Below are 14,470 nucleotides of genomic sequence, written 5' to 3'. Positions count from 1 at the left end.
CCTCTGCTGACCCTGGCGACTCCCGCCCTACCTCCGACTCCTCCCCACGTGGGACTACCCCTCCTCCTTCGTGCCCATCAGCAGGCCCTCCTCCCCCCCCCCCCCGCTCTTGTGTGGGAAAATAACAGCCAGCAATGACCCGCGCTTCTCAGCCCCGACTCGCCCCCACCATCCCACAGCGCGGGAAACCCAAGAAAAGCCCGCGCTTTCGCCCTGCCCAACCTCGCCTCCTCTAGGGCCACTCCCATTGCCTGTCCCCCTCACCAGCTCCCCGCATTCCCCGTTTACCTCCCTGCCCGAACCCGTCCACCAGACCCATACAAGAAGACATAACAACATCACCCCACCCACCCTAAGGCCAAGCCACATCTTGCATTAAACAGAGCAAACACAAGTACATTATCATACAAAATTCCCCATCTTAGACCCTCAGTTTGAGTCCAGTTTCTCGGCCTGCGCAAAGGCCCACGCCTCCTCCGGGGACTCAAAATAATGGTGTCGATCCTTGTAGGTGATCCACAGATGCGCTGGCTGCAACATGCCAAAGTTCGCGCTCCGTCTGTGGAGCACCGCCTTCGTCCGGTTAAACCCAGCACTCTGCGTAGCCACCTCCGCACTCCAGTCCTGGAAGATCCGCACCTCCATGTTCTCCCACTTGCTGCTCCGCTCCTTCTTGGCCCACCGGAGCACGCATTCATGATCCATGAACCGGTGAAACCGGACCAACACCGCCCGCGGCGGCTTGTTCGGCTTGGGCCTCCTGGCCAGAATTCTGTGGGCCCCCTCCAACTCCAGGGGCCCCTGGAAGGACCCAGCTCCCATCAGCGAGTTCAGCACAACAACTACGTAGGCCGCCAGGTCCGACCCCTCCGGGGTGGGGGGCGGGGGTGTTTGGCTGACAAGGGAGGGACTTCATTTTAGAAGTGGAGAAGAGGTCAGGGATGGGCGCTGCCAGGAGGCGGGGCTACAGAGGCACGGGACAGGGGCTGGGGGCAGGGGCTGGGGGCAGGCCCAGGAAAGGGGATGGCTGACCGGCAAGGGGGGGGGGGGGTGCCCCCCAAATAGGCTGGTCACGTGGGATGTTAGGGGGCTAAACGGGCCGGTGAAGAGGGCAAAAGGTGTTCGCGCATTTTAGGGCTCTAAAGACGGACGTGTTAATGTTGCAGGAGACGCACCTGAAGGCAGTGGACCAGCTTAGGTTGAGGAAGAGCTGGGTTAGTCAGGTATTCCACTCAGGGCTAGATACTATGACCAGGGGGGGGTCGCGATTCTGGTGAACAAGCGGGTGCAGGTTGAGGTGGGGTAGTATTGTTTCGGACGGGGGAGGTCGCTACATTATGGATAGCGGTAAGCTGGAAGGGAGGAAGGTGGTCCTGGTCAACATATATGCACCAAACTGGAATGATGTGGATTTCATAAAGAGGGTGCTGGGGAAGATACCCGACCTGGATTCCCACAAGCTGGTTATGGGAGGGAACTTCAATACAGTTATGGATCCAGGCCTGGACAGGTCGTGCTCAAAAACAGGCAGAGTGTCAGCAATGGGAAAAGAGCTGAGAGAGTTCATGGAGCAGATGGAGGGAGGTCGACCCGTGGGAGTTTGGAAGGTCGACAGGGAAGGAGTTGTCCTTTTCTCGCACGTCCATCGGGTCTTCTCCCAGATCGATTTTTTAATACTGAGTAGGGATTTACTGACAGGGGTGGTGGATGGGCAGTATTCGGCGATCAACATTTCCGACCATGCCCCACATTGGGTCGAGCTACAGGTGAGTGTAGAGAGGTTCCAGCATCGCAGTGAAGGCTGGATGTGGGACTGCTGGCGGATGAAGGGGTGTGTGAGGGTGAGGAAGTGTAAACAAAACTACCTGCAGGTCAACGATATGGGGGAAGTCTCAGCAGTGGTGGTGTGGGAGGCGCTCAAGGCAGTGGTGAGAGGGGAGCTGATTTCAATCCGGGCTCACAGGGACAAGATGGAAGGGCAGAGACGGACCGACTGTTAGCGGAGATCCTGCAGATTGACAGGAGATATGCGGGGACCCCGAGTGCGGAGCTCTGGAGGGAACGGAGGAGGCTGCAGCCGGAGTTTGGGGTGGTGTCCACGGGTAAGACAGGGGAGCAGCTCAGAAAGGCAAGGGGTGCGGTATATGAACATGGAGAGAAAGCAGCAGGATGCTGGCTCAGCAGCTCAGAAAGGCAAGGGGTGCGGTATATGAACATGGAGAGAAAGCAGCAGGATGCTGGCCCAGCAGCTCAGAAAGGTGAGGGTGCGGTATATGAACATGGAGAGAAAGCAGCAGGATGCTGGCCCAGCAGCTCAGAAAGGTGAGGGGTGCGGTATATGAACGTGGAGAGAAAGCCAGCAGGATGCTGGCCCAGCAGCTCAGAAAGAGGGAGGTGGCTAGGGCAATAGGTAAAGTGGTGGATGGAGGCAGTAACTTGGTGGGGGATGTGGCGGGTGTGAACAGGGCTTTCAAGGACTTTTATAGCAAACTCTATAGCTCGGAGCCCCCTGTGGGGCCGGAGGGGATGAGACGCTTCTTAGACGGCCTGATATTCCCAAAAGTGGGTAAGGAGCTAGTAGAAGGGCTGAGCACCCCGATCGGAGCTGAGGAGATATTTGAGGGCATAAAGGCCATGCAGTCAGGTAAAGCCCCGGGGCCGGATGGGTACCCAGTAGAATTTTATAATAAGTTCTCCGGGATATTGGGGCCGCTGCTGGTCAAGGTTTTTAATGAGGCAAGGGACAGAGGGGTGCTGTCCCAGACAATGTCGCAGGCCACCATCTCCTTGATATGAAAACGGGACAAGAACCCAGAGTCGTGTGGGTCTTATAGGCCGATCTCCCTTCTTAACGTGGGCACTAAACTGCTGGCAAAGCTTTTGGCCACTAGGATTGAGGATTGTGTGCCGAGTGTTATTAGGGAGGATCAAACAGGGTTCGTTAAAGATAGGCAACTGGTGGTGACTATAAGAAGATTGCTCAATGTGAGCATGATGTCCCCAGCGGGAAAGGAGGTGGAGGTAGTGGTGGCAATGGATGCGGAGAAGGCGTTTGACCGGGCAGAGTGGGACTATTTATGGGAGGTGCTGGGACGGTTTGGATTTGGGGTGGGTTTTATCGACTGGGTCAGGCTGCTACATCAGGCCCCAGAGGCGAGTGTGAGGCCAATAGGGCGATTTCCGGCTATTTTAGACTGCACCGTGGGACGGGACGAGACTCTCCCGACTGCTGTTTGCGCTATAAAGCCGCTGGCAATTGCTCTGAGGGCTTCAGAGGGGCTGGTTCGGGGGGGGGGGGGGGGGGGGCTTTCAGACCTGATGGCGGGGATGGACGGAATTCAGCCGGTTTTCGGGGTACAAAGTGAATATGACAAAAAGTGAAATGTTTGTAGTTCAGGAGAGGGGCCAAGGGGACCGGCTGAGGGAGCTGCTGTTCCGGTTAGTTGGTGACAGGTTCAGGTACCTGGGAATACAAGTGGCGCGGGATTGGGGTCAACTGAACAAGCTGAACCTGTCCTGGCTGGTAGATCAAATGCGAGGGGTTTCGGAGGTGGGATGCGCTCCCGCTGTTGTTAGCTGGGAGAGTACAGACAGTTAAAATGACGGTCCTCCCGAGATTCTTATTCGTGTTCCAGTGTCTCCCCATTTTCATTCCACATTCCTTTTTTAAGAGGGTAAGCAAGATCATTTTTGGCTTTGGGTGGGCGGGCAAGTCCCCGGGAGTGAAGATGGTGATGCTCGAGCGGAACCGAACTGCACTGCTGAATTTCAGCAACTATTATTGGGCGACTAACATTGCCATGATAAGGAAGTGGGTGGTGGGTTGACTTGGGAGCGGGTGGAGGCAGCCTCATGTAAGGGTACCAGTCTGGGGGCGTTGGTGACGGTGTCTCTGCCGTTCCCGCCAGGGCCCTTCCCCACCAGTGGTGGCGGCCCTTTGGATCTGGGGACAGTGGAGGAGGCACGTGGGAGCAATGGGAGCATCGGTCTGGTCCCCGATATGTGACAACCTTTGGTTTGCCCCGGGGAGGTTGGATGGGGGTTCTGGGTATGGCGGAGGGCTGGGATTGAGCGGAAGGGAGATTTGTTTTTGGAAGGGAGCTTCCCTGGCTTGAGGGCGCTGGAGGCCAAGTTTGGGTTGACGATGGGGAATGAATTCCGGTATACTCAGATGCGGGACATTTTGCGCAGGCAGGTGCCATCTTTTCCACTCTTACCTCTAAATGGGATCCAAGATAGGGTCGTGTCTAGAGGATGGGTGGGGGAGGGAAGTGTCTCAGATATTTACAAGGAGCTCATGGGGGCGGAGAAGACACAGACCGAGGAGCTGAGACATAAATGGGAGGAGTTGGGAGGGGGATGGCCTGTGGGCGGACGCGCTGAGCAGGGTTAATGGGACTGCAACATGTGCCAGGCTTGGCCTGATTCAATTTAAGGTTGTCCTCCGGGCCCACATAGTATCCCGGATGAGCAGATCCTTCAGCATAGAGGTCAGGTGTAAAGTGTCTCAGAGGACCGGCAGACCATATCCACACATTTCGGGCGTGCCCAAAACTTAGGAGATAATGGTAGGGGTTCAGGCGTCATGTCCAGAGTATTGAACACGAGGGTGGCAATGGGTTCAGAGGTGGCGATTTTTGGGGTTTCAGTGGCACCAGAAGTCCAGGGGGGGGAAAGAGGCTGACATTTTGGCCTTTGCTTCCCTGGTAGCCCAGAGACAGATACTTCTATCTTGGAGGGACTCAAAGCCCCCGAAGTCGGAAGCCTGGCTGTCACACATGGCGAGTTTCCTTGGCTTGGAGAAAGTCAAGTTCGCCTTGAGAGGGTCGTTGTTAGGGTTCACCCGGAGGTGGCAGCTGCTTATTGACTTCTTTGGGGAGATTTAATCGTCAGCAGGGGGGGCACGGGAACGTGGTATCGGGGGTCATTTAGGCAGATCCGGGTGGGGTGGGCTACGGCAATTGCACTATGTACTTTGCTACTGTACAGTCCTTTTGTTTTCTTATTCTGTAATTCTACTGTTTTACCTCATTAAAATTGTTTATTAAAAAAAGTTTCAACACACTGCGTATTTAACACAAATCTAATTTATTTGACTTTTAGCCAGAATATTAGCCCCTGTAAATGGGCTGGAGTTTGTCATCAGCAGAAAGAGACCCAAATGAACATGGTTCAGTCCTGAATGTGAGGAACAGTAAAATCCAATCACTGTGGTTACTTGTGGCCTCGTTGGTGTTTCAGCAGGTTGGATGAAATGGTGAATCCCTTCCCACACTTGGAGCAGGTAAACGGTCTCTCCCCAGTGTGAACTCGTTGATGCACAGTGAGGCTAAATGACTGGGTGAATTCCTTCCCACATTGGGCGCAGGCGAATGGCCTCCCCAGTGTGAATTCGCCACTGGTGCTTCTGCAGGTCGGATGATTGAATGAATCCCTTCCCACATTGGGCGCAGGCGAACGTCCTCTCCCCAGTGTGAATTCGCCACTGGTGCTTCTGCAGGTCGGATGATTGAATGAATCCCTTCCCACATTGGGCGCAGGCGAACGTCCTCTCCCCAGTGTGAATTCGCCGCTGGTGCTTCTGCAGGTCGGATGACTGAGTGAATCCCTTCCCACACTTGGAGCAGGTGAATGGCCTCTCCCCAGTGTGAATTCGCTGATGTTCAGTGAGGGCAGATGATTGTCTGAACCCAGTCCCGCAGTGAGAGCACCTGAACGGTCTCTCGTCAATTTTAAAAAAAAAAATTTTTATTCAATTTTTTGTATAATATCAACAACAAAAAGACAGAATTATTTTTTTTTACAAAGAAGAAAGAACAGTCCCCCCCCCCCCCCCCATTACACAGCGCAAGAGATAAACTGACACCCATCATTCCCCCAAAACATCTGCCCGTCCCTTCAATAGACAGGACAGACCCCCCCCCCCCCCCCCCATATACACAGAAGAGGAAATTAATTAATGCCTGACATTGGCACAGAACAACGATGCCCGCCCCTTTAGCACAAAACAACAAAACATCCCCCCCCCCCCCCCCCTGGTTGCTGCTGCTGCTGGCCTGTTTCTATCGTTCTGCCAGGAACACCGGCCTCTTTCGCCTCCTGCACTCCCGGCTCCTCCGCAACCCCAAATACTGCGAGTCCCCAGCCCGGATTGATCCTGGATCCTGCCACCCTCAACAACGTCCCTGCCATACCCTACCAAAATTCCGCCAATGCTGGACATGCCCAGAACATGTGGGCATGGTTTGCTGGTCGCCCAGAGCACCTAATACACCTGTCCTCACTCCCAAAGAACCGGCCCATCCTTGTCCCGGTCATGTGAGCCCTGTGCAGCACATTAAACTGTATGAGGCCAAGCCTCGCACAAGAGGAGTTCACCCTCCCCAGGGCGTCTGCCCACGTCCCCTCCTCAATCTCCTCACACAGCTCCTCCTCCCATTTACCCTTCAACTCCTCAACTGAGGCCTCGTCCATCTCCTGCATCACTTGGTACGCCGCCGAGATCCTCCTCTCCCCAACCCACCCCCCCGAGAGCACCCTGTCCTGGACCCCACGCGGCAGCAGCAGCAGAGGGAACCCCGCCACCTGCCAAATGCCCTCATCTGCATGTACCGAAAGGCATTCCCCGGGGGGGAGCCCAAACTTCCTCTCCAGCTCACCCAGGCTCGCAAATTTCCCGTCTATAAACAGGTCCCCCAACCTCCTGATACCTGCCCTGTGCCAACTCAGGAACCCGCCATCAATTCTCCCCGGAACAAACCGGTGGTTTCCCCGTATCGGGGATGCCATCGAGGCCCCCATCTACCTCCTGTGCCGCCTCCATTGTCCCCACATTTTGAGGGTAGCCACCAACACCGGGCTTGTGGTATACCTCGTTGGAGGGAGTGGCAGCGGCGCCGTTACCAGCGCCTCCAGGCTCGTGCCCACACAGGACGCCATCTCCATCCTCCTCCATGCTGCCCCCTCCCCCTCCATCACCCACTTACGCACCATCGCTGCATTGGCAGCCCAATAGTACCCACAGAGGTTGGGCAGTGCCAGCCCCCCCCCATTCCTGCCCCGCTCCAAGAACACCCTCCTCACCCTCGCGGTCCCATGTGCCCACACAAAACCCGTAATGCTCCTGTTAACCCGTCCGAAAAAGGCCTTCGGGATAAGGATGGGGAGGCACTGAAATAGTAACAGAAATCTCGGAAGCACCATCATCTTGACTGACTGCACTCTACCCGCCAACAGCAGCAACATGTCCCACCTCTTAAACTCCTCCACCATTTGCTCCACCAGCCTTGTAAGGTTAAGCTTATGCAAGGCCTCCCAGCTCCTGGCCACCTGCACCCCCAAGTACCTAAAGCTCCTCTCCACCCTTTTCAATGGGAGCCTACCAATCCCCCCTTCCTGGTCCCCCGGGTGTACCACAAACAGCTCGCTCTTCCCAAAGTTGAGCTTGTACCCCGAAAAGTCACCAAATTCCTGGAGAATCCTCATCACCTTCGGCATTCCCCCCACCGGGTCCGCCACATACAACACTAGGTCATTCGCATAGAGCAACACTCGGTGCTCCTCCCCACCCCGCACCAGCCCCCTCCAGTTCCTCGACTCCTTCAGCGCCATAGCCAGGGGTTCAATTGCCAGCTCAAAAAGTAGGGGTACAAGGGACACCCCTGCCTCGTCCCTCGGTGTAACCGAAAATACTCTGACCTCCTCCTATTCGTGGCCACGCTCGCCATCAGGGCCTCATATAACAGCTTCACCCAACTGACAAACCCCTCGCCAAACCCAAACCTTTCCAGCACCTCCCACAAGAACCCCCACTCAACCCTATCAAAGGCCTTCTCCGCGTCCAGTGCCCCCACTATCTCCGCCTCCCCTTCTACCGCCGGCATCATTATAACGTTCAAGAGCCTCCGTATGTTAGTGTTCAGTTGCCTCCGCCTCACAAACCCCGTTTGATCCTCGTGGATAACCTGGGGCACACAGTCCTCTATCCTCGTGGCTAAGGTCTTTGCCAACAGCTTGGCGTCCACAATCGAGAGTGAGATCGGCCTGTACGACCCACACTGCTGGGGATCCTTGTCCCGCTTAAGAATCAGGGAGATCAGCGCCCGAGACATCGTCGGGGGCAAAGCCCCCCCTCCCTTGCCTCGTTAAAGGTCCTAACCAACAGGGGGCCCAACAGGTCTGCATACATCTTATAAAATTCAACCGGGAACCCATCCAGCCCCGGCGCCTTCCCCGACTGCATGTTCCCTATCCCTTTAACCAGCTCCTCCAGCTCAACTGGTGCCTCCAGCCCCTCCACCTGTCGCTCCTCCACTCTCGGGAATCTCAGCCGATCCATAAAGCGCCCCACCCACCCTCCTCCACCAGGGGTTTGGATCGATACAGTTTCTCGTAGAAGTCCCTGAAGACCCCATTGATGTCACCCCCCTTCGCACCACATTTCCTCCCCGATCCTTAACTCCACCAATCTCCCTAGCCGCATCCCGCGTACGGAGCTGGTGTGCCTGCATCCTGCTCGCCTTCTCCCCATATTCATACACAGCACCCTGTGCCTTCCTCCACTGAGCTTCCGCTTTTCTGGTGGTCAACAAGTCAAACTCAGCCTGAAGGCTGCGCCGCTCCCACAACAATCCCTCCTCCGGGGCCTCCGCATATCTCCTGTCCACCCTCAGCATCTCCCCCACCAATCTCTCTCTCTCTCTCTCCGCTCCCTTCTCTCCCGGTACGCTCGAATGGAGATCAACTCCCTCCAAACCACAGCCTTCAGCACCTCCCAGACCGTCCCCACTCGGACCTCCCCATTGTCGCTGGCCTCCAGATACCTCTCGATACATCCTCGGACCCGCCCGCCCACCTCCTCGTCCGCCAGCAGCCCCACCTCCAAGCGCCAAAGCGGGCGCTGGTCCCTCTCCTCCCCCAGCTCGAGGTCCACCCAGTGCGGGGCGTGGTCAGAAATGGCTATCGCCGAATATTCAGCATCTTCGACCCTCGCAACCAGCGCCCCACTCAGAACGAAAAAATCAATCCGGGTGTAAGCCTTATGCACAGGGGAGAAATATGAAAATTCCCTGGCCTCAGCCTCGCAAAGCTCCATGGGTCCACCCCTCCCATCTGGTCTATAAACCCCCTCAACACTTTAGCCGCCGCAGGCCTCCTACCCGTCCTGTAACTGGATCGATCCAGTGGCGGATGCAGCACCGTATTGAAATCCCCCCCTCCCCATTATCAGGCCCCCCACCTCCATATCTGGAATCCGGCCCAACATGCGCCGCATGAAACCTGCATCATCCCAATTCGGGGCGTATACATTGACCAGCACCACCCGCTCCCCTTGCAGCTTGCCACTCACCATCACATACCTCCCGCCACTGTCTGCCACCACATTCAACGCCTCGAACGACACCCTCTTGCCCACCAGGATCGCCATGCACCGATTTTTTGCATCCAGCCCCGAATGAAACACTTGGCCCACCCACCCCTTCCTCAATCGAACCTGATCCGCCACCTTCAGGTGCGTCTCCTGAAGCATAGCCACATCCGCCTTCAGCCCCTTCAGGTGCGCGAACACGCGAACACGCGGGCCCGTTTAACTGGCCCATTCAGTCCCCTCACATTCCAGGTGATCAGCCGGTTCAGGGGACCACCTACCCCCCTTCCCCGCCGACTAGTCATCACCCTTCCTTAATCCGCCACGTGCCCGCACCCCCCCGCTCAGCCCGTTCCCAGGGCCCGACACGACCCGACCCCCCCGACCCGAACCCACCGCCCCCGACCCGACCCCCCCCCGCCCCGACCCGATCCCCCACGACCCGACCCCGACCCCCCCCGACCCCGACCCCCCCCCCCGCCGACCGACCCACCCGACCCCGACCCGACACCCCCGACCCGACCTGAACCCGACCCGACCCCCCGCCCCCGACCCCGACCCGACCCCCCCGACCCCCGACACCCAACCCCCGACCCGGCCCCCCCCCGACCCCGACCCGACCCGACCCCCCCGGCCCCCACACCCCCGACCCCCCCCAACCTGACCCGACCCCCGACCCAACCCCACCCGACCCCGACCCGACCCCCCCAACCTGACCCGACCCCCGACCCGACCCCACCCGACCCCGACCCGACCCGCCCCCCCGACCCAACCCAACCCCCCCCCGACCCGACCCCCCGACCCAACCCAAACCCCCCTGCCCGACCCGACCCCCCCGACCCGACCCCCCCGACACGACCCCCCGACCCAACCCAACCCCCCCGAACCCACCCCCCCGACCAACCCAACCCCCCCCGACCCAACCCCCCCTGACCCAATCCCCCCAGCCCGACCCCCCCGACCCTACCCCCCCGACCCGACCCCCCCACCCAACCAACCCCCCCCGAGCCGACCCCCCCCCCGACCCCCTCCACCCGACCCCACCTCCCCCCCCTGACCCCCCCGCCCCCCCCTACCCCCCCCACCCAACCCCCCGACCCCACCCGACCCCCCCGACCCACCCCCCCGGCCCACCCCCCCCCCCCGACCCGACCCCCCTACCCGACCCCCCCGCCCCACACCCCTCCACCCCCCCACCCCCCCGACCCGACCCCCCCGCCCCGACCTGCCCCCACCCTCCCCTCCCAACCCAACCCCCCCCGACCCAACCCCCCCCCCCCGACCCAACCCCACCCCCCCGACCCCACCCACCCAACCCCCCCCCTACCCAACCCCACCCACCCCCCAACCCCCCCCCCCCCCAACCCAACCCCCCCCTCCCAACCCCCCCCCCAACCACCCCCCCCCGAACCCAACCCAACCCCCCCCTACCCAACCCCCCCCCCCTCTCCCCCACCCAACCAACCCAACCCAATCCAACCCCCCTTCCTACCCCCCAATCCGTCCCTACCCCCCCCCCAACCCCCCCTGCCCCCTACCCCCCCTGCCCCGACCCCCCCCTGCCCCCACACCCCCCACCCCCCCCAACCTTACCCTACCCCCGACCCAACCCCACCCACCCCGACCCGTACCCCTACCCGCCCCCCCAACCTTACCCTACCCCCTACCCGACCCCACCCGACCCGCCCTACCCGACCCCCCCACCCAACCCAACCCCCCCCCCCTACCCCCCTACCCAACCCAACCCCCCCTGCCCTACCCGACCCCCCCACCCTACCCCCCCGACACTCCCCCCGACCCAACCCAACCCCCCCCCCGACCACCCACCCCCCGACCAACCCAACCCCCCCGACCCCCCCCCCTTACCCAATCCCCCCAGCCCTACACCCCCACCCCTACCCCCCCTACCCCTACCCCCCCTAACCCCCCCCGAGCCGACCCCCCCGCCCCCACCCACCCTCCGACCCTACCCCCACCCCCCGACCCTGACTCCCCCGCCCCGCCCCCTACCCTGCCCACCCCCCCTACCCAACCCCTACCCCCCCCACCCCCCCCTACCCGACCCCCCCGTCCCAACCCCCCCCCGCCCGACCCCCCGACCCTACCCCCCCTACCCAACCCAACCCACCCCCCCCTACCCGACCCCCCCCCCCTACCCCCTCCGACCCACCCCCCCACCCCCTACCCCCTCCACCCGACCCCCACCTCCCCCCCCCTACCCCCCCGCCCCTACCTGCCCAACCCTGCCCCGACCCCCCCCGACCCAACCCAACCCCCCCCGACCCACCCACCCCTACCCAACCCAACCCCCCCCCAACCCCCCCCCACCCCAACCCACCCCCCTACCCAACCCAACCCCCCCCCCCCCCACCCCCCCCCAACCCTTCCCAACCACCCCACCGACCCCCCGACCCAACCCAACCCCCCAACCCACCCAACCCACCCCCCCCCCCCCCACTCGCCCCCCACCCAACCCAACCCAACCCAACCCCCCCCTACTCGACCCCCCCCACACCCAACCCAACCCAACCCAACCCACCCACCAACCCACCCAACCCAACCCACCAATCCGTCCCCGACCCCCCCTACCCACCCCCCCTGCCCCCTACCCCCCTGCCCCCGACCCCCCCCCCCCCGACCCCTACCCGACCCCCTCCGACCCTACCCCCACCGCCCCCACCCCCGCCCCCTGCCCCACTCCCCCTACCCCACCCTACCCCCCCCAACCCCCCACACCCGGACCCCCCCAACCTGACCACCCCCCCCCAACCTGACCCGACCCCCGCCCCCCCCACCCTACCCCCCCCCCGCCCCCGACACCCCCCCTCCCCCCCCGACCCACCCCCCCCGCCCCCGACCCACCACCCCCCGGCCCCTGACCCAACCCCCCCCGCCCCGACCCGACCCCCCCCCCGCCCAACCCACCCCCCCCCGTCCCCGACCCGACTCCCCCCCCCCCCCGACCCACTCCCCCCCCCCCCCGACCCACCCCCCCACTCCCCCCGCCCCCACCCGACCCCCCCCCCCCCCCCCACCGCACCCACCCCCCCCCGCCCCCGACCCGACTCCCCCCCCGACCCGACCCCCCCCCCCCCGACCCGACTCCCCCCCCACCCCGACTCCCCCCCCCCCCGACCCCCCACCCCCCCCGACCCACCCCCCCCCGCCCCGCCCCGCCCCGACCCCCCCCCCCCCCCCACGCCCCCTACCCCTCCACCCGAGACTCCCCCCCCGACCCGACCCCCCCCCCCCGTCCCCACGCCCCGACCCCCTCCGACCCGACCCGACCCCGACCCACCCCCCTCGCCCTGACCCGACCCCCCCCGCCCCCGACCCGACCTCCCCCGACCCGACTCCCCCCCCCCCGACCCGACCCCCCCCCCCGACCCTACCCCCCCCCGCCCCCACTCCCCCCCCCCACCCGACCCCCCCCCCCCCCCCACCCCCACCCCCCCCCCCGACCCCACCCCCGACCCCCCCACCCCCGACCCCCCCCCCCCCCGACTCGACCCCCCCCCGACCCGACCCCACCCCCCCCGACCCCACCCCGACCCCGACCCCCCCCGGCCCCTAGGGCCAGCGCTGCCCGTTCCCCACAGCGGCAAATCCCTATCCCGATCCCCTCTACCTGCTCCATCTCCTTCGCCACTTCAGCAGCAACCCGGTACCCCCCCTTTCCCCCCCCAAACTCCCCCCCACCCCCCCCCCCCCGAAGCTAGGGCCCCCCTACCTGCGTAACTCCTTCTATTGTACTTCCGTAAGCCAGCCGACTTCCTGCTGACCCCGGCTGCTCCCGCCACCCCAAAGACCCTCCCCATTGCAACACAACCACCTCCCCCAGTGACGGTCCCGCCCACTATTCCTCGAGCTCGGCGAACAAAGCCCGCGCTTCCCTCCCAACCCCCCCCCCCCCACCCCCCTGACCCAAAACGTGGGAAAAGGCGGGCATATGACCCAACAGGACCGCGAATCCCACCCAACCTCCCAACCGGTGAAGGAAAATAAAAATCCAAAGAAAACAAACGCCCAAGTAAACAGATAACAGTCCCAAAAGGCAAAAAAAAAGCAGAACGGCAAAAAACCAACATCATCCAACAGAACCGATAAAACAAAAGGATACCAAGGAGGGCAAAACCTCCGGGCTGTGTACACCGTTCCCCAGCCCCCAGTTCAAGTCCAGCTTCTCTGCCTGGACAAAAGACCAGGCCTCCTCCGGGGAGTCGAAATATAGCTGGCGGTCTTTATAAGTGACCCACAGGCGTGCCGGCTGTAACAGGCCAAACTTGACCCCTTTCTTGTGGAGCACTGCCTTCGCCCAGTTAAAACCAGCCCTTCTCTTCGCCACCTCCAGCACTCCAGTCCTGGTAGATCCTGATCACCGTATTCTCCCACTTGCTACTCTTCTCCTTCTTCGCCCATCTCAGCACATACTCACGGTCGACGAAGCGGTGAAAACGGACCAGCACCGCCCGAGGCGGCTCATTTGGCCTGGGTTTCCTCAGCAGCGCCCGATGGGCATCCTCCAGCTCGAAGGGTCCCTGGAACGACCTCGCACCCATTAGCGTGTTCAGCATCATAGCCACATAGGCCCCCAGATCCGAACCTTCCAGCCCCTCTGGGAGGCTCAGAATCCGCAGGTTCTTCCGACGGGCCCGGTTCTCCATCTCCTCCAGCCTCGCTGACCACTTCTTATGGAGCGCCTCGTGCGACCCCACCTTCACTGCCAGGCCCAGAAGTTCATCCTCGCTCTCCGAGGCCTTTTGTCGAAGCTCTCGGATCTCCGCACCCTGAGCCGTCTGGGTCGCCATGACCTTGTCCAGGGAGGCCTTAAACGGCTCCAGAATCTCTGCCTTCAGCTCCTTAAAGGAGCGCTGAAGCAGCTTCTACTGCTCCCGCGCCCACTGCTGCCACGCTGCTGCTTCCCCGCCCGCCGCCATCTTGCTTCTTCTGCCTCGCTCCTTTCTCTGCTCCAAAACCGATTTTCTGACTGCTCCACTCCTAGTCCAGGCCATCCACCGGTGGAGAATCTGAGGAGTGTTCCCACACGGGGAAAAGTCCAAACAGCACCACTACGGCCCCTTAAAAGAGCCCCGGAAGTCCGTC

At 62.0% G+C, this 14,470-nt stretch overlaps 1 protein-coding gene across 1 annotated transcript in view; it reads right to left on the bottom strand.

The window, feature by feature from the left end:
* Positions 1 to 14,470, bottom strand: part of LOC119960840 (zinc finger protein 208-like) — a gene marked incomplete at its 5' end in the record, with an annotated part of 136,440 nt that overhangs the window by 81,820 nt on the left and 40,150 nt on the right. The window contains one exon of the mRNA XM_038788428.1: positions 5,378 to 5,684. Within this exon, the coding sequence (XP_038644356.1) occupies positions 5,378 to 5,684 (307 nt within the window). The remainder of the gene's footprint in view (positions 1 to 5,377; positions 5,685 to 14,470) is intronic.

The sequence above is a fragment of the Scyliorhinus canicula genome, unplaced genomic scaffold, assembly GCF_902713615.1.
Source record: "Scyliorhinus canicula unplaced genomic scaffold, sScyCan1.1, whole genome shotgun sequence".
NCBI lineage: Eukaryota > Metazoa > Chordata > Chondrichthyes > Carcharhiniformes > Scyliorhinidae > Scyliorhinus > Scyliorhinus canicula.
The sequence above is the reverse complement of the archived record's forward strand: the minus strand, read 5'-3'. Positions and strand labels throughout refer to the sequence as shown.